General features: G+C 45.3%; 2 protein-coding genes across 4 annotated transcripts; both read right to left on the bottom strand.

The window, feature by feature from the left end:
• Positions 1–14,150: 14,150 nt before the first annotated feature.
• LOC147239888 (rap1 GTPase-GDP dissociation stimulator 1) lies at positions 14,151–18,736 on the bottom strand. 2 transcript variants are annotated; one of them, XM_086195319.1, is made up of 5 exons: positions 18,278–18,735; positions 17,500–17,607; positions 16,487–16,609; positions 16,269–16,394; positions 14,151–15,125 (listed from the first exon to the last, which is right to left on the bottom strand). In XM_086195319.1, the coding sequence occupies exons 1-5, from the start codon at positions 18,369–18,371 to the stop codon at positions 14,653–14,655; spliced, it is 924 nt and encodes a 307-aa protein (XP_086051445.1). In that variant the 5' UTR covers positions 18,372–18,735; the 3' UTR covers positions 14,151–14,652. The 2 variants fall into 2 exon arrangements, with proteins under 2 accessions (XP_086051445.1, XP_086051446.1); XM_086195320.1 differs by lacking the exon at positions 17,500–17,607 and having other exon boundaries at positions 18,278–18,736.
• Positions 18,737–18,994: 258 nt separating this feature from the next.
• On the bottom strand, positions 18,995–23,991 carry LOC147239889 (uncharacterized). Of its 2 annotated transcripts, none has more exons than XM_086195324.1 (5): positions 23,869–23,991; positions 22,023–22,595; positions 21,657–21,857; positions 20,689–20,818; positions 18,995–20,594 (listed from the first exon to the last, which is right to left on the bottom strand). In XM_086195324.1, the coding sequence occupies exons 2-5, from the start codon at positions 22,411–22,413 to the stop codon at positions 20,123–20,125; spliced, it is 1,194 nt and encodes a 397-aa protein (XP_086051450.1). In that variant the 5' UTR covers positions 22,414–22,595; positions 23,869–23,991; the 3' UTR covers positions 18,995–20,122. The 2 variants fall into 2 exon arrangements, with proteins under 2 accessions (XP_086051450.1, XP_086051451.1); XM_086195325.1 differs by lacking the exon at positions 23,869–23,991 and adding an exon at positions 23,361–23,833.
• Positions 23,992–24,336: the final 345 nt, after the last annotated feature.

Raw genomic sequence — 24,336 nt, forward strand, 5'->3', positions numbered from 1 at the left:
GCATGCCGGTTATTTTCAGGATTAATCACCAGTTTATAAAATTAGTTTATTTACCATCACTGTTCAGCCGTCGCATGAATGTGGAATGAATCAGTTCATTGGAACGACAATCATCTTTTCAAAGTGGAAACTGTTTTTCCGCTCACGGTTTATCCCGCCACTCCAAAGGTTTTTCTCAAGTTTATCACAAAAAAAATTGAAACTATCTGTATATATTTCAGTGATATGTCCGATACTGACGTTTTGAACTTTTTAAGTAGCAATTTTTATGTACTGGTTGATTCTTACTCAGGGAAACATGTTTCAGTAACACTGAGAGCAGGAAAAATGGCAAAATCTACGGAAAGGAGACAAATTTTCAGCAGGAATTCTCTTGCTCATGGTCACATGAGGGATCACGAATCAGTTGAATCAATGACTGTGAAGAGAATATTAATGATGTTTTATTTTGTGGGGAAACAGCCACCCCTCCTCCTCCCCTTCCTCCCCCCTTGTTGACTCCCTCCAGCTCTCTTCTCATTTGAAAGAGGATCTATCTTTGTTACATGGTGGAGGATTGATTTTGGCTGGAGAATAGATATCACACATCCTTGGGGTTACATTTGTCTCGGTGGAAACCATGTTTAGACAGACAAGAGGGGAAAAAGAAAGACGGAAGCGGATGGACGGAGTGACAGAGAGGTGTTCAATAAAGTAGTAAACAGAAAGGACAACAAGGTAGAAGGAGAGTGAAGGACAAAGAACGACACAGGTGGAGAAAGAGGACAAGAAGAGAGAGAAAAAGCCGGAAGATAAAAAATGGTCTTTAGACTTTGGCCGGCTGCAGCGGGCATCTGGGAGGGGAGGATGGAATGAATAGGTGTGACATGATTAAGCTATTGTGTTGGCCCGGTGAGAACCGACAGCCATCTTTTCTCCCCTCATAATTTCTATGCCAAGGAAACAGCGTCTCAGAACCCCCACCCCCACCCCCACCCCCACCCCCCACCTTTGGTCCTGATCACATGAGGCAACAGCTGGCCCTCAATGTCGGCGCTGGTTCAGAGGAATAAAACAAAGAAATACGTGCTCATAAATGACGCCTGTTGGTTGTGACACCTTCACATCAACGTAAACGAAGTAAGAAAGAGACACGGAGACGTATTTGTTCAGAAACCACTTCTGCGGGTTGTACACAAGTTTGTAAATTGCAGTTTTGAAGATGCTGAAGCGGCAACAGTTGTAAGACTAAGATTAAACCAGCCAATTTCCAAAATTTGCAGTGGACTTGGAGTGAATCGATGTGAAAGAATCACAACATCCTGGATGTTATTTGGTTCAGGATACTTTTAACAGAAACTGTAATCCTGGCAGAATTTTACAGTTTTTTCCAGCTTTCCAAGAGTCAGAAACTAATAAAAGACTCAGGGGAGGCTGCTGTCATGTATTTGGTTTGCTCTGAATGACAAAAGCGTCCAAAATCATAACTCTAAATGATGTAAGAGGGGTAAGGGGGGCGCCCGACTCCAGGCTTTGGCTGTGTCAGGCCCTCCGTCTCAGAATTTCAGAATTTCACGACCTAAACCCTCATTGTTTCACCCGGGGTTGTGTTTCTGATGCAGGTTCTTGTCTCATGCTTTTTGGATAAACTTGCAAAGCCACAGCCTTGAAAGTTTCTTTGCTTCAGTCAAAGAAAAAAACAACAACAAAACAAACCGAAAACAAAACCTCTCAAATCAAACCTGCTGGAGCCCTCACGGCCAATTGTAAACCCCCCCGTAAGGCTATAGAGAGCTGTCTGGTGTGGCTACAACCAGGATGGATGCATGATAAGTGGGCTACTCTGAACCCTCATGAGCAGAGTTCTCTTTCAAACCAGGACCTCAAAAACAACAGCAACTCTTTGTCGTCAGTCACATTTCTCTATAAGATCCATCCATTTTCTGCTGCTGCTTATCCTGTTGAGGATCGCGGGGGGGGGGGGGGGGCTGGAGCCAATTGCCTTTGGGCGAGAGGCGGGGCTCGAACCCAGAACCTTCTTGCTGTGAGGCGGCAGTGCTAACCACTGCATCACCGCACGGCCCCTCTTTGTAAGATATTGAACTTCATACCCTCATAAAAGTGGGATGCAGATTCACCGTGTTAGAATTTGTATTTGGTCATGATTAGAGAAACTGACATCAGACTAGAAAAAGTCACATAGTTTGTAAGGTCCGAAAGGTTCAATCCCTTTGCGTGTATTGACCTGAAAGAACTGGTGCTGTGAGAAGGGGCGGCCCACCCAGCGCTAACACTGATCCGTGGTACCACGCCTGACTCCCCACTAGACTCACGCATGTCATCCAGTATTGTTCAGGTTCCTGCCTAAAAACAACAGAGCATCAAAGAGGAACCCCGGCAGAGTCTGAAAATGTCGGTGCAGACTCCGTGTGTTCCGCACGTCTTAGTTTCTATCGGGGTTTCCAGCCAGGTTGGCTGGGTTCTGCTGCCCCGACAGGTTTGGAAGTGCTCACTTTGTTGATGGCCAGGAGCCAAGGAAGTAACTTCTTACAGCCCTGCTAGCTCGTTAGATTGCATGAGAATGCAGGTAGCATGATTGGAATGTTCATGGAAGATCAATAACTTTATTCAGTGTGAAATTTAACACAACAGCAAAGAGAATGTATTCAAATCAGAAACAGTAGTACGGCAGCATGTGATGCATCGAACGCGAGCGCAGTGTTTTAATGAGGCCGGACGTGAAGCATGTGGCTTATTGCGGGATTCATCTCACGGTTCTACATGTTGCGGAGCTGTAATTGTTCTCACAGAACCTTATTAGTTTGAGAAAATATTATTCTCATCTCTGGTGGCAGTAATGCTTTCACACACTGCAATGTAATGAGACATTATTTACATGTAAGTGTAGCCAGTAACGTTGGCCGCACACGCACATATTAGATCAACAGTACGTCACCTCTCATTATCCCCCGCCCTCCTCCTAGGAAATACACGGAATACAAATTAACTACTCATACACAAACGCTGCCATCCACAAATACACAGACAGTCCAAGGTCACTTTGCCAGTGTGAGAATTGAATGTTTGCACTGGAAACTGCACTTGATGATACCACTCCAAGCACTGTGCCAAACCAAACGACTGTTATCCGTATTTGTAGTATTCTTATTCACTCAGTCACTTGTTGTCAGAAGAGCGCTTTTATTTGCTCAGGGCAAACTGGCAAAAAGTGCACGTTGTTGTTTGCTTGAGGATACTGTGCACAGTATTTTAGGAAAGAGAATAGCGAGCATGATTTAAAAGAACAAAACAGTTTGATGCTACTTTTCTATTTATCTGTATAACAAGTAACTTGATGCCTTGTCTCTAGGTAACTTGAGGAAACAACATAAATTACAGCAAAATCTCCCCCAAGAGGTATATTTTGCCTCTCAAATACTCACAAATGGGTGTCTGGAGCTCACGTAAATGCCCCCCTCTTGTGTTACTTTGGGAATCGATGAAATGAAGAAAGAGTCAGCAAGGTTAGCTTGACGCTAATGGCAGTTTAGGGCTAACGACTGCTACGGCAAAATAACATCAGCAAAACTTCCATAAAACATACATTTACAAACTCTTAGGCAAATCACCTGGAACAATGATCATCTAATTTATCCAGTCAAGCGTTAACAATCCAAAAACACTTTCATTTGACCTGAATACCAACTTTAACACAGTCTTGAGGTAGCGCAGGCTAGCGCTAGCTGGCTGTGCTTGGCACTACTGTGTTGTTGTTAGTTTGTCTTTAGCTCAAATTAAAGTGTTGCTAGGTTGCTGAATATGTGCCTGGGCAAAAGGGACATGGGTTATACCAAGCAATGTGTTTCAGAGTTAATAGTTGTTGTTTTTTTTTAGTTAGTTATTAGTTTAAGAGTTAATTTCAAGAAAATGTTTTCTTTTTGCAAGGTAACAAGATAAATTACCAGCTTCCACCATGGTTTTGGCCGATCAACTTCGTTGGATGTTAATTTTGTTCGGTTTGACAAAGCCAGACTGTTCATTCAAAACAACCATGGTATCTCCTGGAAAGGTTAGCATCGACGCTGCGAGCATCCCTGAACGTGAGCTTCAAATTACGGCACAGGAAATGACTTCTTTACTGTCTATAACATCCATGTGGAAGTGAATGCAGTGAGATATTACACTTTACTATGATTAGCACTCTGTGTATGTACTCCATCTCCCTTATTATTAATTTCTTTTCATCTCCAGGCACCAAGTGCGTAGGCAGACATGAAGTATATACAGTACATACAGTTGGAGTAGGTGGGCGAGGGGAGCTTAAGTTGAGGGGAGGTGGGAGAGAGAGGGCAAAAAAGGAAATTAGGATAAACACAACCATATGGTATGCAGAAGTAAACATATGCTCGCTCACAAAGTAGCTGAAGAACACAAACACACGCACACACACGCACGCGGTCCGCTCGTCTCTTTAGCTAATCATCAATCATCACTGACACATTATTAACCATGAAGGTTCTGGTGGGAATACCTAGATTAAGATTGCCAGTTTTCATAAACACACACCCACACGCACACACCCACCCTAATACTGTACACTCACATGCACATGTCACTGATGCTGCTGTGTTTTTCCTTATGTCTTTGTAGGTTATGACACTTTATACACACGGACACACAAGGAAAAACAATTTCATCCAAATTAGGTTTTCACTATCAAGCTCAACAGGGATGATTTTTGAACGGCTCCAGATACAGAAGTGTATTTCCCCTTCATTTTCTCCTTTTGAGAAAATATGTGGAAGCCCGGAAACGTATGCCAACCAACTGCCAGATGATTCTTGATCAAAATTCTGCATACAGAATATTTCAATAAGAGCAAATAAATAAATAAAATAAAATAACAAGAAGTAAGACATTGTAAAATGGCTCTGCGTTGTTTGACAGGGAAATCATGGTTGCTCATTTAAAAAAAACTGTTTAAATTTCAGCAGTGGCAGTGAGTTAACGCCCTCTGAAAATGATCAAATTATATTTGGGAACAGGCACATCTGCCTCTGACCTGCCCTCTGTAGCTGACGTCAAATTGTTTGAGATTCCAAACGGAGCTGCTTTGTGACGAGTGCGCCAAACTTTCATCTGCGGTTCTTCAAACCATCAACTTTTCCCTAAAGATCTTTTCTACACACAAGTGTTCTATTTTCCTTTTGCTCATTCGCTGCAACTACTTCTTCATTTATTCCACGGCTCTGCGTCGCTGCTGCTGAAATTCTCTTTATGATGCGACAACTCGGGAGTCAAGAAAAAAAAAAAAAACGACCCTAAAAATGCATTCAACCTGAGAAAAGCAGGGCCAAACTCTATAACAAACCCCTTTACGACCACTAACAGCGGAGGGGAGGCTTCCTCATCAGAAGAAAACATTATTTTCATCCTTTCCCTGCTTCAACAGACAAGGGGCCTCAATTTCCTTTGTGACCGTGTTGCAGGGGATGTCCCTGCTGGCTGGAGATGACGGCTACATAGAGGCCGCGGCGTGATTCATGACTCAGAGAAAGTCTGTCTGTCAGGCAGAGTGATGGCTGGGAGACACTCGCTGACAGATCAGGCAAGACAAGAAGAGTTAAGAGGAGAGGAGGACAGCGATGAAAGACGGGGAGGGAAGCCTGGCAGCGTTGTCTTTCCATCTGGGGAAATGTGGGAGGTGGGGACAGGTGGAAAAAAGAAAAACACAAACCCTGCAGGCTGTGATGCTTGTACTTGATGATCAGGAAGCACTTGTACTCGATGATGTTTTTAAAGGGGGATCAAAGACTGAAAATGTGCTCCATTAAGCTCCATTAAGCTTGTATCCATCCGGTGTCATCAAAGATCGTCGGCAGCCAGTGTGAAGATCTCACCATGGGCAGACATAATTAAGGGCCTAATCAGACGCGTCTGTAATCAGCCAAGGATCTTAATTAGGCTTGGGAGGGCTGTTGAAGAGCAGTGCTCCACCTGCCTTTAAACACATGGTCACATTTCGACTCCGAGCAGCAAAACTGTATTGTACCTTTTGATTAAAGGCCCGAGGGGGTTTTCATTGGCACCCGGCCTCATTCATGAAAAGTTCTGATGCAGTAATTTGACTTTTTCTTTGCCCTCAATTTAGCCTTACAGACAGGAAGCAAAGCCCGATGGTTATTTGGAAGACAGAGTTACCAGAAGTCATCAGGCTCTACTTCCAGGCTAAATTTAGGCCTCAACAGTCCTAAAGTAAGAACACATTGGTGGAATGTAACATTTCATGAATGAGGCACATTGTTAATTATTTGTTACGACTGTTATCTATAAATCAAATGTATCTGCTAGCATCGCCCCGTACAGTTTAAATGTTACAGTCCAATAAAACGCCATTATTGGTGGCTTGTGTGTATCAGATGGGGCAAAGTGCATCCACCAGGAGGCCAGAAGGCGATTGATAAATGGTGTGTCATCCAGGCCCAGTCCCATAACTGGATTCCCCACCAGTGTGTTGCACTCCAAGACCAATCAAATCTTAAAAAATTAATTATTTGACGCTGCTGCAGAATTGATATTGTATTTTTTTCCGTCTGAAGCTCTAAAGACGAAACCAAAAGTGTTATTAAACATTTAATGTCAGTTTAAAGACGCGTGTTTAACTGGAAAAATACTGATTTATTCATTTGTGCTCAGTGTTTTAATTAATTACATCCCCACCAACGTTCTATGCCATCCATCTCCAAATGAAAAAGGACACGTTTTTCCCCAGCATGAACAGCCTGAATCTTTCTCCTGCACTGGTTACAGAAGTGGAAAATATATTCTGGACCAAAAGAATGATCAATAACAACCAAGGCTTTGTTATAGGGGTTTCATTTTTATATATTTGATCATAAATATTTGATAGTCATTTGAAAAGTAATTAAGAACAATTAAAGATTGTAGCTGGCCCCCGGCACCCTTCCTGCAGTGCCTTCAGGGCCTGCCAGGGGGCCACGGCCCACACTTTGGGATCCCCGTTCTATGTCACGCATGAGATTAACCATTTTACTCCACTAATTGCCAATTTTGTCCTGAGTATATATGAACCTTGGACTATGAAAATGTTAAATAAATGTGCATATTCTTAGCTGCAGTCAATCATCCCAGTGTCAGGCAAAGTGCTCCTCCGGGGGTCACATGTGGTTTCCAGCCCCGGGTTTGCCTCCTCCAGGCCGAACACATCTAGCACAAGGAGCAGCGCTGAGAGACGCATTAGCATAAAAAGCCTCTCTTCGTCTGCCCTTCTCACACATTTACTGAAAAGTCCTGCATCCTCCTTCTTGAAATTAATTGGCTTGTTCAGAACGGAGCTGCCGGATCTTTTGTTTTCTCCCAAATTTGCAACTCTATTACATCCTGGTGGTTCTCAAGGTTGTTCCACCGAGGACGGTGCTACCCAGGCAGACTGTACATGGCAGCATATGGAGTTAACATCATCTTATCTGGGGATTCTGAAATGAAACCGTCTAAATCTATTGATGATTTCCCCTTTTGATGGAGAAATTTGAGCGAACCCAAGAAGAAAATCACGAATATAAATCACGTTTGGCGGTGGTCTTACTTCTAGGAGCTGGTTTGCCAATTGCAAATAAACCCAAAAGAAGAAGAGCACGAGAAACTCCGGCGTTCATGAGCAGGAAGAAGGTCCTGCGTTCAGTGCTAGTGCATATTTCTACTCCATTGTGGGGATATGTCTCCTTCTCGTGTCAAACAAACTGAATCTGAGTTCTTTTAGAAGTGGAGGAGGAAGAAGGATCGCTGGCTCGTTCCCCGCTTCCCCCAGAAACAGCATCAAAGTGTCCTTGAGCTGGTCGGCACCTTGCAAAGCCGAATCCGCCATCACTGCGTGAATAAGCGGTGGAAAAACACGAATTAACAAAGACAATTTAGCATTTACCATTCACAGCTAAAAAAAACAAACAACAAAAAAAAAGTCTTGGTCTGCAATTTATCCCAAAAAGGCCCAAACACCCACTGACCAGTAACGCTAACACCAGCGAACGTCTGGCTTTGCCCGTAAAGGGAAAAGATTGAATTGTAATCAAGTGTTTAATCGCCTCCAGCTCTAATTGGCTCAATCGAAACCTGGTGAAAACAATCGTTTGCGTTCCGCTTCCAGCACCCCACAAGTGCCCAGGGAACCTCTCCCAAGGTTAAACACGGAGGCAGTGGAAGCTTGTTGCCTCCACCGGTAACTTTGTCATCTCAGCGTCCAATTCAACCCATTCGCTCTCAAGCACCGGCACAGCTTTAACCACCTTGAGTTTGAAAAACAAGCTTGAGCAAATAAATAAATAAAACAGCAAGCACAGAAACAGCACCAGAGCCCTCCGTCTTGCTCTCACGACGGCTACCAAAGAGAACATCTCAGCCCAGGAGGGCAGTCGCCAGTCGCTAATCTGGTGTCACCTTTCTTTTCTTTCCAGTGCGTTCACAGTGAATGTGCATGAACTACATCCGTTTAAATCAAAGTAAATCACATAATCATGAAGGCACATTTTAGCAGCTGAGGAATAGGGTCCTTCTAGGGGTTCTGTCTGAGTCATTCTGCAAGAATGTGAGAGCCATTAACTCTGTTTTTGTTCAGCTGAATGGGGGTAAGCCACTCTGTGCTGTAGCGCTGCAGGCTGACCGCAACATACAAGACTTTCACTAATGATCATCTCGAGTGTTCGTCTCCTCAAACCCCAAGAGTTCAAGTCGGCAGCTAAGTATGAAGGATTCTGATTGGTCGTCCCACCATCTGTGATTCACTGTTCCCTCCCCTAATTGGCCTCCTGGTGTTTCCTCACACAGAGATAATCTCCAATCAACCATCTGCCATGTCATCTCTGTGCGCCACCGTTCCACCCTTCCCTCTGTCCCTTCACCATGTTCTTGTCCCTCCCACCCGCTGATGATGTCAAGGTGCAATATTCCCTCAAACTAGTCATTAAACAAGGCGACGTGCGCGGAAGGGAGAAGGTTCTCAATTAGTTCTGGTGTTCGCGACACCGTCAGTGCGCCACGTCGTCGTCATCAGTGTGACCTTGTTGAATGATATTTGTGGGGTCAAAACGCTGGCTGGTGAAAAGGCTCAGACTCGGTTAAAGGGCCGAGGTTGAAGTCAGGGAACGTACGTAAATGACCGTCAGTGAGTGACCACTGAGATAGTCACACCTCGTGTGTTCACATGTGTTTTCTGTCACGACGCGAACCAACACTTGACAAATCACTGCACTGTGAGGACATTTTTGCCAGTCCCCTGAAATGCTGCTTGAAGGTCAAGATTTGGTTTTTAGGGTACGAGAAGGCATCGTGTCAATGAATGGAGGTCCTTGCAAAGATAGGAAAATGTGTGTGTGTGTGTTTGTGTGTGTAAATGCCCTCCTGTGATGGACTTAATAGGCCAAGACAGATGGCCTCCCCTCCCACCAACCCAGCACTACACACACACACACACACACACACACACACACGCCTGGAGCACAGGCTGGGTGTGTTTCGCCGTGGTTGTTGTTGCCTGTTCCAGTAGTAGCCTTATTCTGTCGCTCAGAGCAGCAGGAGAGAGCTACATCTGTGCCACGTTGGCTTGTGATGTCTGTACAAAAATAGACGTGAAGACGAAGAAGTCGGCGTTTGAACGGACCGTTCAGCTCGCTGACATCCCTGGGTAAAAATAAGCTGTCTGGGACATGGTGGGCTCTTTGCTGTTGACTTTAACATCTGCCTGCCATAAAGTGGTATACAGCGTGGAACTGTGACGGAGTGAAGACAGGTGTGGGAGCTGGGACGTGATGCAGCGTCCAACCGCCTCTTGACTAATGATCTCAGTATCATCTTCTTAGGGACATGAAGGAATTATAGAGACGTCTTGTGATCGAGTAAAAGGATGAATCCACGCTACAACTGAAGCCAGCCGTTGGGGAGCCTTTTACGATAACATGTTGCAGTTCACATGGGTTTGAGTAATAAAAAAATCCTTCTGCGTTAATCAACCAGGAGCAGCAAAAAGAAGTAAATTCATAAACAGGTCTTATATTTCCACGCAGACTGAGACGACTTTTTCCCTGTGAAATGAAATAAGATTAGTTTTTAAAACAATCACAGCAAGAAAAGGAACAGAACGAAGATCAAATGTGAACAGACTAAAACTCCAGAGTTAATCAGAAATGATGAGTGTTAAATAACGCAGTTGGATGTATAAATGTACACACATTTGCATGTATATGTAGTAAAAATACTGAAACCAGAAGAAGTAAAACATTTTAAATGGTTCGAAAAAGGATTAAACGTTACTTCATCCGCACATTTACTAAAAAAAAAAAAAAAGAAGAATTGGTCCACATTCAACGAGCCGGTTCCACGACGGTGCCTCAACTCAGACCAGTTCTACGTGGTTTCAGCAAGCCTATCCCAGCAGCCTTCAGGTGAGAGGCGGGGTTCACCCTGGACAGGTCACCAGTTCATCGCAGGGCCAACACATAGAGACAGACAACCATTGGCTCTCACAGCCACACCTACGGTCAATTTAGAGTCTGGATTAACCTGGTCCCCTCTTGATGTCTTTGGACTGTGGAGGAAGCTGGAGTACCAGAGAGAACCCACACAGGAACAGGGAGAACATGGAGACTCCACCCAGAAAGATCCTGTGCTCCAGCCGGGGCTCGAACCCAGAACCTTCTTGCTGTGAGGCGACAGTGCTGACCACTGCACCACCGTGCCGCCCTCCACATGAACAATCAGATCAATTAAAAACATGCTGAAGAAGGCAAAAGGGGCACAAGTTCCAAAAGCAGGACCAGCTGAGGCTCCAGTGCCAGGACTCAATCCTCTTCAACAAAGCGGTGAGCCAGACGAACGTGGCCTCCAATATTCTGAGATCCTCTTCTCTGGAGGCCACCAATAACTTGAGTTTCACCCAATACAGATGTGTCTACCTGCCCTCACCCCCCGGATCTGACAGCAGTGGTTAAGGCTAATCTCTGCTGGTGAATGTTGCCGTTGACCCGTCACAAAGGTCCCGATGTGAGAATTTGGTTGGCGGCAGAGCGTCAGAGGAGCAGATGCCCATCATCGTATCTTCCCGCCTGTCAGATCGGTGATATTTAAAGACAAGAAGCAAAGCCCTGAGGAAGGATCTATCACTGTGATTGCTTTCACTGTCATGTTGGTAATGAAACCCCGTCGTGTGTGTTCTCAAGTGTGTGAGCTTGTGTGTGTGTGTGTGTGTACTGTGGTTTTACAGTTGGTGTTATATAATTTCCATGTCTGTAAATTTGCCAGCGTAGTAAATGGAAACGTTCCTGTGTGCGGTGACGCAACAACGGGGAGTGATAGCTATCTATTCCTGGATGCTACATGCTAAGAATAACTTAAGCCATGAAAGAGAAATTAGAAAAACCGACGATTAGAATCAGAGCGCCATGAAATCCTTAATGCAATTATATGGAGTTGTTTCTGCAGGAGACAACAAGAGGATTAAAGCTTAAATGACTCATTTGCAAAGACAAGTAATAAAAGAGTCTTCAGCCAAGCTAGCGAGGTTTGAGGGTATGTGATGCAAAGTTCATCATGAATTATTCATAGCTCTTATATTAAAAGTTATATATTCATACTTCCTGTATCCTCTGTTGCAGAAAAGGACTGAAGTAATTGATTCAACGCTTCATGTGTCTGCTGCTTCGTGTGTTTGTACAAAGGAAACAACCAAGAATAACCTATTTCCTCAATAATGTGGACACAAAAAAAAAACAGTTTTGTGCGGTCATTCTGGTGTTCCCTCATTAAATAATTAAAACTCTCGTTTCCTCCTGTTGCTCCGTTGATCATTAACTCCTTCAACCTTAAATCTTTTGAGGAATCAATTATACTGGCGTTCGTGTATTTGGATATTGCTTTAATGAAGGCGCACTGTGTAAAACTGTTGGCGTGCTCATTGGTTGTGAGGTCTGGTCCCAGATAATCTCACAGTACATGTGATAAAGTCACACATGCGCATTTAAGCTGCTCTGCAAGATGGTTTTAACAAGCACTTTGGGTATTGGCAGTCTGTGAAATGACCACTGGCACAACATCAGACGCTGCAGCCACCAGTTGGGCCAGAAGGAGAAAATCCATTATGACCAGCTGGAACAGTTGTACTGTTTTCTCTGAGTGTGTGTGTGTGTGTTCACGTCAACATGAGGCTCTACAGACACCTGCTGAAGCAGGGAGCAGCCACTTTCCCAGGTGTTTCTGTTAGTGCGACAGTGTCAGGACAGTGTGCGCACAAGTGTGTATCTGAGATCTAAAGGAGATCTGGGTTTGACACAAGCAGGGAAACCAGCAGTAACGGAGCAGGTAGAAGTGAAGGGGCTGATGGTTCACGTGGTCACACGTCTTTGCGGACCTTCAGTGTCGATAAAACTGAATCCTAAGTTCCAACATCATCATGCGGACTGTGGACAGGAATCGAACCGGCAACCCTTCAGCGACGAGACCCTGAGCCACAGCCTGACCTGATACAACTTCTGACTACAGATGATGTTGCTGTGCGTCACAAGACGTCAATGCGGTGTCATTTTTATGTAAATCAAACGATGTTTGTTCCATCAGGCTCACTTCGTGTCTTCGCATGGAGATGCTGGAGAAGATCCGAACGGCGGTTTTCTGGTCGAGGGTGAAACCTCAACATTGGGCCGGCTCGCCAAACTCAAGCTGTTCAGTGAAACACTCAGTTTTCAGGCGTTTCTGATCAAATGTGAGACGGATCTGGCGAACCTACCAGACGACTGCATCCAGGTGGAAACCAAACCAAACGTCATTGCCTCTGACGACTCAGCCACAAAACGTATTTGGTTCTTCTCTTTTCCTCGCGACGCCACGCCGCCATGTTTGGTAGAGATCCAGCCCATAGTTCTGCAGGGTAAAACACTTCCTCCACAGCAGATCAAAGAATAAGATAATATCAACCTTTATTCGTCCCTCAGTGGGGAAATTGGCAAGTCTTAATCATAAGCTCATATTATGTGGTTTTCCACATCCTCCTCTGGCTTTCAAGGGTCATGTTTTTGGGGGGTTTGTTGAATCGCTTTCTTCGCAGGATATTTTGATCCAAAGTGAAAGTGCAGTTTTTTTTCTTCTACATCAGGTTTGACTGCGTTTGCGTTGGCGGAGGTATGAGAGCCTTCCTTCCCTTCTCTATACGTGTCTATCATTTATTCATCTGTACGGCGCTAGAAGTGAAAACGCTTTGAACGTCGGGAGACTGAACTCTGCTGCCCAGTGGTGACGTCGCTGCTGCTGGCAGTTGGTAAAATCGTCTCTCACCTGGTGTTTTTGTCCCGTTTTAAAGCTTTGGGCTTCTCACCTCTTGATCCAGGATCAAACCGCTGCGAACGCACAAGTCTGTTGTTCTTTAGATGCATGTAAAAGGACGGGCCAACTGATATTTCCTGATGTAATTTGAGTAAATGAGTGTTTGTTTTACCGAGCGCACAGAGAAGGACGATCGCATCAGTCAGGGATAAATGTGTGCACCTCTTGTCTACCTGTAAATAATTCTGAAGCCTCTCATCTCTCTCGCATTAAATATTTAAGTGGCTCCCAGAGTAATAAAGTTAGGATTGATTAGAGGACGTGCCCCTGCGTTGTGAGGCCTGGAGCCAGAGGGAACCAATAAGAGAGGTAATTAGAGGAAGAGGAACGGGAGGAAGAGTGAGACCGGGATGCTTTTGTGTCAATCACTCTGTTGGTATTTGTATTTAACAGACAGGTGAGTGTTCACTCAGACTGCGTGGAGGGAATTCAAATGTGTGTAAATATCAGAGTTACAACAGAGGGATGCAGCTGCGACGACGTGTGAAGGAGTGAGCGGAGGCAACAAAAGCTGCTGGTTAAAGGAAGCACGTGTGCGCCATCTGCTGGTGATCACATTCCCTCGCGCCTGGAGAGCGTGAGAGATGAATGTTCAGACAATTCATGACGTGTTCTTGTCCACGTTCTCAGATGCTTCGACCGGACACGTCCTGGCTCTCTCTCTCACACACACACACACACACACACACACACACACACACACACACACACACACACACACACTACTGCCATCTGAGGAAAATCTAATTTGGTGCAATAAAGCTGAGGAGCAGTTTCCCAGCTGGCTAGCCTTCAACTTTTATTCATGCAACATCCATAGTCATTTCCCCTGCAGTCAAAAACCCATTTGATTCAGATTACTGAGCCCAGAACAGATCAGCAGGTTCCAGGAAGCATCATTTATGGCTTGTCATCCTCGGAGATTTGTTTCAACATGGTGCTCCCCATTGTTGAATGGAAATTCGAGAATATAACTGTCACCGATACCTTAAAATGCATCCCTTTATACAATAATAGAGCGTGTGTTGGATCAGACAACGTGCGTAGCAAGAATTTCTATTTCCTCTGATATTTTTGCATGTAAGTTCTTCAAACAACTTTTGGAGCAATTCCTCTGTTTTCGTTCCTCCCTAGAGTATAACAAGAGGCAGGAAGACGAGACCACACACAGGCCAGCTAGTTAGCTTAGCACAATGAATAGTAGTGAATGGGAAGTGTTAGCAGTCTTAGCAGAAAGCATCAGGAAGAGTAAAGAAGTCCAGTGATGTTCAGCCACCATGTTTGTAGTATTTAGAGGAAAGTGTGGAACACCAGGGTCTTCAGACTTTTGGTTCGAGGAACACTCTTTGTGGAGAACCTGATGACCTTGTACAGATTTGAGCAGCTTCTCAAACTGGAGAACGTGAACCAGCGTGCAGTCCGTTTGTTCCTGTGAAAGTTCCAGAAAGCGGAGGGGCAGCGCTGGACAACCTCGATGTTGACGGCGTACTGACACGGTGTCCACTGACACACGTGTACCACAGTCACAGAGGAAGTGAACCCACAGGCCCGGGGAGAGACGCCATGAAAAACACACTCCCCCGGCCGCAAGGACACACCCCTCTCCCAGACCATCCCTGGCTCCTCTGCCACGCACATGCCACTGAGGTTACAGAGGGCCTGAAGACACGCCTCCTCCAGGGCCTCCTCGTCCAGGACACGGAGCAGGATGGCGACCAGGCGAGGAACTGCACCTCGACGGAGTAACATTTCCTGATGCTTTGCTGAATGACGCAACAGAGAAGCAGAAGAAAACAATCAGGTGAAGTCCAATAAATATGAATCAAATTAAACATCAACTAATCCTTTCTCTGGCACTCTTCTCTACATTGTGGCCAGAAAATGTGGCAGTTTTTAAAAAATTTATTTGTGCAAAAGAAGGTTCAGAATGTTAAGATGGCGTCTGCGACTCTGGTCCAGAGGTAAAACTCTTGATCTTCCGCTCAGTCACCTGTGGTCATGAAATATGAGTCACGGAGGGAGGAGGCCACGGGGCAAAGCCAGGAGCAGGGGGAGGGATTGTCTTACACCTCCAGGCTGGCCTGGGGGCACCTCAGGATCCCCCGCTCAGAGCTGGTGGATGTGGCCAGGGGAAAGGAAGTTTAGGGTGCCCTGCCGTAACCATGACAACATTTCAGATAAGTGGTTGGAGATGGCCAGCGTTCAAGCCAAGGATTGTGATTTTGACACTCAACAGCAAAGACAACACACAGGTTGCGGCACCAGAACTGTTGCTTCGTGTGACGGGGAAACCAGCGAGAAGGCATGCGACGCTTAAATAAGGGTGAACATGATCAGGTAAACGAGGGTGGGGGAGGGGTTGCGAAGGTGAAACCACGAGTTAATTAGGGATGAAGAAAGGAAAAGAAAAATATGAGGTAAAAGGAGAAAATAATAAGGGCAAAGCAGCAAATCTGGATATTAAAGAGTCTGGAACCAGCAAATATTTGACATCTTTTGCTTGAAGAAAGACTGAAACAATTAACCAGTTGTCTTAATAGTTAGGGATAGTTTCTCTTTTGATTGACAGATTGATGATGGATCAACTTCTGTAGCTCTAGATGCCATTTAAGTCTCTGCTATCCACATAGAAACTCGTAAGGGAAGTAATAACAGCTGAACTCAACTAAAATGAGCTCCAAATCCTTTCAGGTGCCTCTTTGTTGAACAGGTCTGACACCGCTGAGCTCCAGCAAAGTTATTTCTGCACAGTCCTGAACAATGGCAGAAGTACAATATAACAAATAAATATCATAAGTCCTGACTTTGGTTTGTGCAGATGGAAATGATCTGACAATGACCACGTTTACCAAGACAGCGAGTGTATCTCTAAAACTAGTCCAGGTGTCTTTTGCTCTTCCACTTACAGCTGTCGTAAGACATGCGTGAGACGGCCCGCGCGGCGTGAAGCAGGAGCTCTCGGTCCGTACTGGTCAGCACTGCTAACAGAGCCGTAACCAAGCCGGCATCGCCAAAACCTTTACGGACCACAGCTGACAAGGAAGCAGAGAAACTCCCTCAGTCAATCCAGAACAAACGAGCGAAGAAATACATCGACGCGCCAATGTTTGCGTAGATAACTTACATTCTTTGGCGAGTTCAGCCACGAGTTTCGCCGTCAGCAGTGTGAGAGGCCCTCTGGTCCTCAGGGACAAAGCCAGAATTGGAAGGATCCCACTGATCACAACCTGCTCAGCGGCACCTTTGTCTGAACAGATGTGAGATTACACATGGAAGCCAATATCAACAGCATGACCTTGAACACGCGTGCACACGTGACTTAGCCGCGACAGTGACGTGGCGTATGAAACCGCCACGTCCTGATTGTCAGGGTCTCACTGGAGGTTAACTCTTCTGTTAGCTCGTCGCTCTCTGAGAGACGTAAACACAGCTGAACGCCTCCAGCCATGAGGACCTATGTTGTCTTAGGGAAAAAAAACGAACGGACCAAATAATTTTGGAACAAATCTCTGAACTGTCTGATACATAACAGCTCAACGTTTCTAACTTCAAACTGTACGCGTCCATTCATACTGAATACATACGACTCTTGCTCCGTTTCCCCAACAACCCATCATCCAGTCAACATCAAACTTGCTGGCATCGCAGGGAGGGGCAGCGCCAAGTTTGAGGACATTTACATGAGCGTTTCTCATTTTAGGTCAAAAGTTTTCTTGTGTTTTTTTTTTTTTTTGAGTCTGACATCATCAAGGTATGATTGCATGCCTTTTGATATTTTGTGACATCACACAGTTCATGGTCCTGCCCTCAAAACAAACAAAAGAACAAAACAAAACACTGCGGTCGTGTACTTTTTTTTGTAAAGGTATCAAAACCTAGCATGAATAAAGTCAAAGGAACCATGGCTGCAAAACTGGTCGGAGCATCCAACACCGCTAACGGCTGTGTCGTGCTGATGCGACTGTGCGACCGGCTCAGCAGGAGAGCTGCTTCCATACTGCTCACATCCTCTGACCCTCAACGCCCTCATTGAACCATGACCTCCTCAATGTTGCCCCGTGCTACAGCTCAGGGTTGAAGGAACAAGAACTTCGACACAGTACATCACAGTCTACACACACAAGCACACAAACTCACTCCTTTCCTTAATGTTGATCAGCACTGTGTTCAAATGGGGTTTGAGTTCATCTTCAATCAGCTCCAAACCAAGAACTCTGATGGCACCTAACGCATTGTTCAGGTTCTCTGTGGAGACACGTGGAAGATGGAGCCAAATTAGAGTCATAAATAACAGGGCGAAATGTCTCTGTCCTCCAGAGAAAAGGGACGATTCCACACCAGCGGCCGTATCCTGAACCACAGGAAATGCGGGATACGGAGGTAACTTAAGGCCATGAGCAGGTGGCGCCTGACCTCAGAGGATCGACAAACGTCTCAGTAGTTGACAAAAATCACGGGATCAGAATGTGTCAATCAATAAATGTTTTAAAGCAGCGATAAATCTTTAAAGGCTACACACAGGAGGCGGGACTCCCCAGGAGGAGCTCAAAGCCCGGCTCCAGATTGCACGATGGAGTATTAGTGCCAGGCAAGAGGAGGACAAACAGGAGGAGGAGAAAAAAGTGAAAATGTCAAGAATAAAGTCCAAATGTGGAGAGAGCAGTCAGCTCCTGTCCACGCAGGGAGAACTGTGAGGAGCAGAGCAACCGACTGTTGCTTGTGGGCTAAAACAGAAAGAGTTTCTTTGTTACGAAAGCCAGTCCTGAGGTACAACTTCACCACCTCGTCCACTGTAGAGGCATTCATGTACGCTGTTACGCGTACGCACTTAAGGCTGACTTTCATCTCAGACTTTTACGTTTGTTCTCAAAATGTCAACTTCCTTCTCAAAATGTCACTGCTCTGATCCACTCACCGTGTGGTGTGGAGGCTTGCAGCTGCCTAGAACCGCGCTTGTCCCTGTGGGAACATGTGTAAGTATACGTGAGCGGCATATTAGGGTGTCCCATTGTGAGCCGTCCTACTGTCTTCGGACAGCTGCTGCCGGGGAAACCTTCTCAGCTTCTTCATGTGCACAACAGTTTGATTTCTGATGTCCTTTTGCTCGCAAGATTTCTCTTTTGCTTCATCTCACTTCTGCTCTTTCCCTCGATGTCTTTCTTTTTTCTTGCAGAGACTAAAAATGTAGCGACCATCTTGCACACGTCTGTCTGGTCCACCCTGGTCTCCAGCTAGCTGTCCGTCCCCTCCCAGGGTTAATACATGGTTAATCCTCACTAAAGCTCCTCTCTGGCCCCTCCCTGAGTGTACGTGCACAGTTAAGGTATTAGCACTTGGCTGATTCTGCTGAGGGTTTTTCTACCTCCCTAAAATCTCCCACAATGCCTTTGAGCTTCTAGAGACAAAACATCACCAACAGGCCAGCATCTGGCCTTTGTTTACATACATCAGATGGCATTTTCCCAGAATGCATCACCCTCTTTTGGTCAGTTTTCAACCTTGTGTCTGTAATCCTTCTGGGAAACATCTCAGGAGGTCTGGCTCCAACGTCAGAGCCACTCTCACTCACTTTCTACCAACACATTTTGCAAAAATAACAAATCGAAGTACATATTAAAATTAAGTCTTTATATTTAACTCAAGTGCTTATAAAGATGGTTTTCAGTATCTAATACAGAGCATCAGGTCTTCAACTGCAAATCTATTCACAAAAATTACAACTGGGAGACGAGGTACACAGTACAGATGGTTACAGGACTCTAATAGGATTTGTTCTTAGGTGCTTGGACAGGTTTGATCAGCTTCAAACATGTTTGGTATTAAAGAAAAACAACTTTTTGGGAAATACACCTAATTGCCTTTCTCCTTAGAGCCAGACAAGAGGTTGGATACCCTTCTCTCCTCTGTGCATTAATCAGAGACCATGTAACTGCTAGTTAGCTTAGCACAATAATTGGTCGTGGATGGGAAGTGTTAGCATTCTAATGTCACACATACCAAAATACATGTTTTTCCAAAAGATCTTTTCCTGCACGAACACAACCAGTTGAGTTTTAGAATGTAGACATACTGTTGAAACCACTTTTCCAAGGCGGAGTGACTTTGGCAACGTGTGGGAAAGATTAACGTGCTGTCTCGTACGCACAATCTCCCAGAAAAAATATTTGTCATTTAGCAAATCCTAAACTCTTGCCAACAAAACATTTATTGACAACAAGAAGAACAAATGTGTACAAACCAAGACCCTGAACTTGGTCTTTTTGAACTGGAACACACACAAAAAAAAAAAAAACCCTACAGGATTGGAGAAATGGCAAGTTGCAAACATGCCCACCCACAACCATGCATCAGGCTAAGCTAAGTAGCGGCAGCAGCTCCCGACTGCATGCACAGAAAATGAGATATATCTTCTTGTGTTGCTGTGGGGGGGGAGATGGCGAATGACAGCATTTTCCCAGAAAAGCGTGATGTGTTTCTTCAACATACAGTACTTTGTTGGGAACACAAGATAACGTAGACATAATTGGTCCGGGTAGACAGCAAAATATGAATGAAAATTGCTACAAAGGAGACAGGATTCCCTGGAGGTCCAGAGCGAAAGCTTTGACATTGTACACTGATGCTGAAAAGCCTGTTTCTACATGTGCAGAGTCCGTCTGACGTCATTAAGCGTCCTTTTGTTGTTTTGGCTCTCTTACAAAACTAAATCTGTCGAGCCATTCCTGAGCAAGTTCTACATGTCACATACTTGTGTCAGATGTCAAACAGGTCCGGCTGCACTGAGACCACTGGACACCGTCTCATATCCGACAGAAACCAGGGTAAGCACGTTACTCTCCACATCATCTGGCTTGCACTGCTCGCTTTGAGTTTCCACAGGACCCACAACGCCGGTTTCCTGATTCGTCTTCTTCCTTACTCTGCCTCGGCCCTTCCCCTTTGAAATGACCTTCCCTTGCTCTTTGACCCCTCCAGACACCTTGTTAGGCCTGTCGTTATGAGCCGAGCAAGTTTTGCGGTGCCGCCTTCGGATGCGGCGCATCGGCAGACTGGATTCAACGGGGTCTGAGGCTGCGGCGCCCGACAGAATGTGAATCTGCTGTTCGATCACCATAATGATCATGTCCAGGGCAACGTCCAACATTCCCAGGCCGAGGCCGTGAGTGACGTTGTCAAAAGCACCGCTGTTTACTGGGTCCTTGAAACACTTCCTCATGTCCTCAAGGTGGTTCCTAAAAGAAAGAGTACACCTGCACAGTTACGATCCAAGGTTTCCTGACCTCTGCTGCACTGACAGTGAAACACACTCGGAGACCACATACGTACTTGGTTTCTATAATTTTGGACCAGTGTTGAACTGTGTTGGTGTCGGGGATGAGCTGTTTGGCCATGTTGCCGTAGTCGATGTAATCGTGGGAAAAGTCTTTCATGTCATCACACAAGGCTCTGGTGTCCCCTGACAACACATGAAAGTTCTGTTGAGTGTCTTTGACGGTTTTTCTGCGCTGCTGAAATCAAACCGTGGTTTCCCACCATAAGAACTTTGGCACTTTGACCACAGGGACGTCTCCTAAGGGCACTTTCACAACCCTAGTTCTTTGGACGTGTCCGCACTGAATTGGAACAGATGCATTTGGCTCGTTTTCTGTGTATTCTGGCTCCGTTTTTATAACTCCAAAATTCAACAAGACCATTTCGGAAAAATACATTTGATGACGGATGTCGAGCCAGAAATGTGCTCACTGGAGAAAATGTGAACCCTTTCGGATTTCAAAAAAGTCAATCCTCTCCCTGGCGTGCTACCTGTGGTTTGGCATAAATCTGAACAAATACCTCCACAGACAACCCAGAATCCTGCAACCATTACAGTTCGCTTGAAATCTGACTCCGAATACTTGGTAGGGAGGTCGTCTCAGGCGGTTGTTTTGGTACACACCAAAGTACGACTGCTGCTTTCAAATCAACCGAGGCTTGACTGATACGGATGTAAAGCTGGGCACTGCTCTTCCAGGACCTGTTTCAATGCCGTTCCCAGCAAGGAGATTTCTTAAAGTCTCTAAAACCGGCGGGTGATTCCGCGGCAGCTTCAACTAGGATGTAAACTCAGAGCGCGCTGAAACAACATGGATATAAACGGAGGAATTTACGTTGCTGTCCAAGTCGCTGCAAGATCTCACATCAACTCATGAGTATGTGACTGATCAGGGACAGGGGCGCTGGCGGAGCTGACAAGGCAGGCCGGTAGTTCTCCTGGTGGGAAATTGCCCGGGTGTTCATAGACACAAAGACGTTACCTTCGGTGAGTTTGGAGAAGGAGGAAGAAACCGAGGTAGTCGTGCTCGGCGTGAGGCCGAGAACGTTCAGTGACTCCAGAAGTGTTTTCTTGCTAGCCGGGCCTCTGCTGACCCGAGTGTAGGCTGCCAAAGAGCGCAGGGACATCTTCTCCGGTGCCTGCAGACGCCGCTTGATCTCATCGTATGAGATTAGATACTTCCCTGGAATTGGAGCGAGATGCGGGGAGGGTGAAGAATTAAGCTCGCTTAACAAGTCTGAATCCAGAGTCCAAGCCTAAAAATATTTACTAAACTTAGCTCGTAACAGTTTCGAGTGCCAAATGTTGTTATTATTAACCTGAAAACATGAATTTATTTGCCACTTACGAGCCTTCGATCCTTTCATGTTGGGGTCCAGAAGCGACGAAACCTCTGCGAATGGCATCTGGGTAACAAACTCTGAATGTGAGCTTGAGTTCGGTGCAGGGTCCTGATTCTGAGGCACCTCCTCAGACTGGACTGGACCAGAAACCTGCATCTGGGGCTGCATATGAGGTTCTATGGTTTGCATCTCCACCTGGTTCTGGTCTAGAGGAACCTGGCCTTGTGTTTGAGGGAGGACTAGTGTGTTTTCAGGTAGGCCCTGCAGCCCCATACCCCCTTGGGTTACACTGGCCTGCTCTGACGACACCTGAAATATGCCCATTACTGGCTTCACCACTGTGAAGACCATGTTTCCCTGGGCATCCAGACCCACCACCCGAGTAGACGGGTCCATGGCTGGACTGAAAGGCTACCTTCCTAGCTGAGGGGGAGGGTGGGGAGACTTTAGTTACTGAATCATGCAGTGTTAACTGAGTTCTCCGTCTGTAGTCAAGGAAGAACTCGCCACATCCGGTCTGTTACTTTTCCTTTTCCAACAATTTCGTGAAGCTTCAACACAACAGCCACAAGTTCAATCTGAAAGACAAATACAAGACAACCGATGTGAGTGCCAAGAGTTTCAAGAAAGACTTCAGGTGTGGGAACCTAAAGTTTGGCTGAATGTATCAAACAAACTGGAGGAGCAGCGACTCGTGTGTGTGTGGTACCAGGTGGTTTTGCAAGGGGTAGAATGTTCCTGTCCTGACTTTTTTATCTTTTTTTTTTTTAATGAGTTGGAAATACACATCCGCCTGCTTCTAAATAACACAAATAAGTAGGTTTACTGTGTGAATGACATCGATTTTTAACATGAAGTGTTTGCACAAGACAACAGTTATGACTGTTTTTTTTATGAATTATTAGGTTTTGTAGCTCAAACAAAGGGAAATATATATATATATTTAAAAAACTGTGTTTAGAATACTTTTTATGACCGTGTGGAATTTAGGTAGACTAAAAAAAAGCATAACCCCAAGAACCACGGAGCCTTTGGTCATGACAATGACAACTGATGATGATGACAATGTTATAATATAACTGTCATTTAATTTACTTTCTTTTATTTTGAACAAAAAAAAAAGACATTTACCGAGCCCTGGATTGGTCAGAGAGATTTAGTTTAGTGGAAGAGGACAAAAAAATATGAATAAAATTAAAAAAAAAAAAAAATTGAGATTAAAAGACAGAACTCGTTCAGTCCAGTCGGTTAAATCACGACCATAACATACAATTTCTTAACATTTCTATTTTGTAGTCTCTAAATAACAAATCACACCCTGTGGCATCAAAGCATACATTTACCTCTCCGTGACTGCTGCTGGACTGTAAAATATGATAAACTCGCACTTTTAAGACAGCTAAGAAGAAAAAAGACGTTCCTCTACACATGGAGGTTAGTTAGTAGATTTACACGGGAATATTTTAATTCTAATTTTGCTTGCAGTTAAATTAGACTTCTGATCCGTAGACGGTCAGAACTCCCGTCGCGGTGATTAACAGTGTGGAAGGTTGCTGCTCCGACGTGAACTCGAACTTTGGGGAGAAACAAGGTGAGTTTTTTTCCACTTGTCCGTTTGTTTACGTGTGTGGTTTTCAACTGAGCCCGTCCCTCCCACGGCCAACTACCGAAGCAAACATTATCAACACCGGTGGGTTTCTCATTTATCATGGCTACCCGCCGCTTCTCCGTGCCGCAGGCCTAACACGACAGCAGCCGATAGGAGTGCTGGAGCCGAGTTCCAGACGCGAACCACCGCGCCGGATAGCCGCGCTAACCTCAGATGCAACTGGTGACGGCTGTCCCACTCACCGAAACGCCGTGTGACTTCTCCCTGTAACGACACTGATCCTAGAACGGTCCGCGTCGGAGCCAGCGACATTTTTCCTTCTTCTTTGCTGTTGCTTCGGCGGGTTGCAAATCAGCCGCGGGTAAGCTACCCACGGAGAACCGTAATCCCGGCGCTCATTGGTCATCGGACACGTCAATCACAGGAGAAGCGAGTTCCCATTGGGCGGGACGGCTGTCAGTAGAGCGGAGAAGGCGGGATTTCCGACTCGAGTAGAAAAATATCCCAAAACTTGTAATTTTATAATGTTTTTGTTTTTTTGTCGGTTCGGAGAAGGTTGTTCAAAGCCTTCTTTATAACGATTAAACAGTTTTGCTGGTAATTACCGGCATATTGACGATTTCTTACCCGTATTGTTTATTTCACTGAGGTTTTTCAGAGAGCTAAACACACAACTGTCGGTGCCCACAGTCAATCTCACACTTTGTAAC

The sequence above is a fragment of the Aulostomus chinensis genome, chromosome 23, assembly GCF_037954235.1.
Source record: "Aulostomus chinensis isolate RoL2024-O1b breed Wild chromosome 23, RoL_Achi_v1.0, whole genome shotgun sequence".
In the NCBI taxonomy this organism is placed as follows: Eukaryota; Metazoa; Chordata; class Actinopteri; order Syngnathiformes; family Aulostomidae; genus Aulostomus; species Aulostomus chinensis.

Excerpts from the sequence above, each read along its gene's own strand:
- LOC147239888 (XM_086195319.1), bottom strand. The coding sequence starts at position 18,371 with ATGGGACACCCTAATATGCCGCTCACGTATACTTACACATGTTCCCAC. Across the intron at positions 17,608-18,277 it reads GCAAGCCTCCACACCACACG|AGAACCTGAACAATGCGTTA; the intron begins GTGAGTGGATCA and ends GTGTCTCCACAG. Across the intron at positions 16,395-16,486 it reads GGCTGAACTCGCCAAAGAAT|CTGTGGTCCGTAAAGGTTTT; the intron begins GTAAGTTATCTA and ends CTTCCTTGTCAG.
- LOC147239889 (XM_086195324.1), bottom strand. The coding sequence starts at position 22,413 with ATGGACCCGTCTACTCGGGTGGTGGGTCTGGATGCCCAGGGAAACATG. Across the intron at positions 20,819-21,656 it reads CTTCTCCAAACTCACCGAAG|GGGACACCAGAGCCTTGTGT; the intron begins GTAACGTCTTTG and ends ATGTGTTGTCAG. Across the intron at positions 20,595-20,688 it reads TCCAAAATTATAGAAACCAA|GAACCACCTTGAGGACATGA; the intron begins GTACGTATGTGG and ends TCTTTCTTTTAG.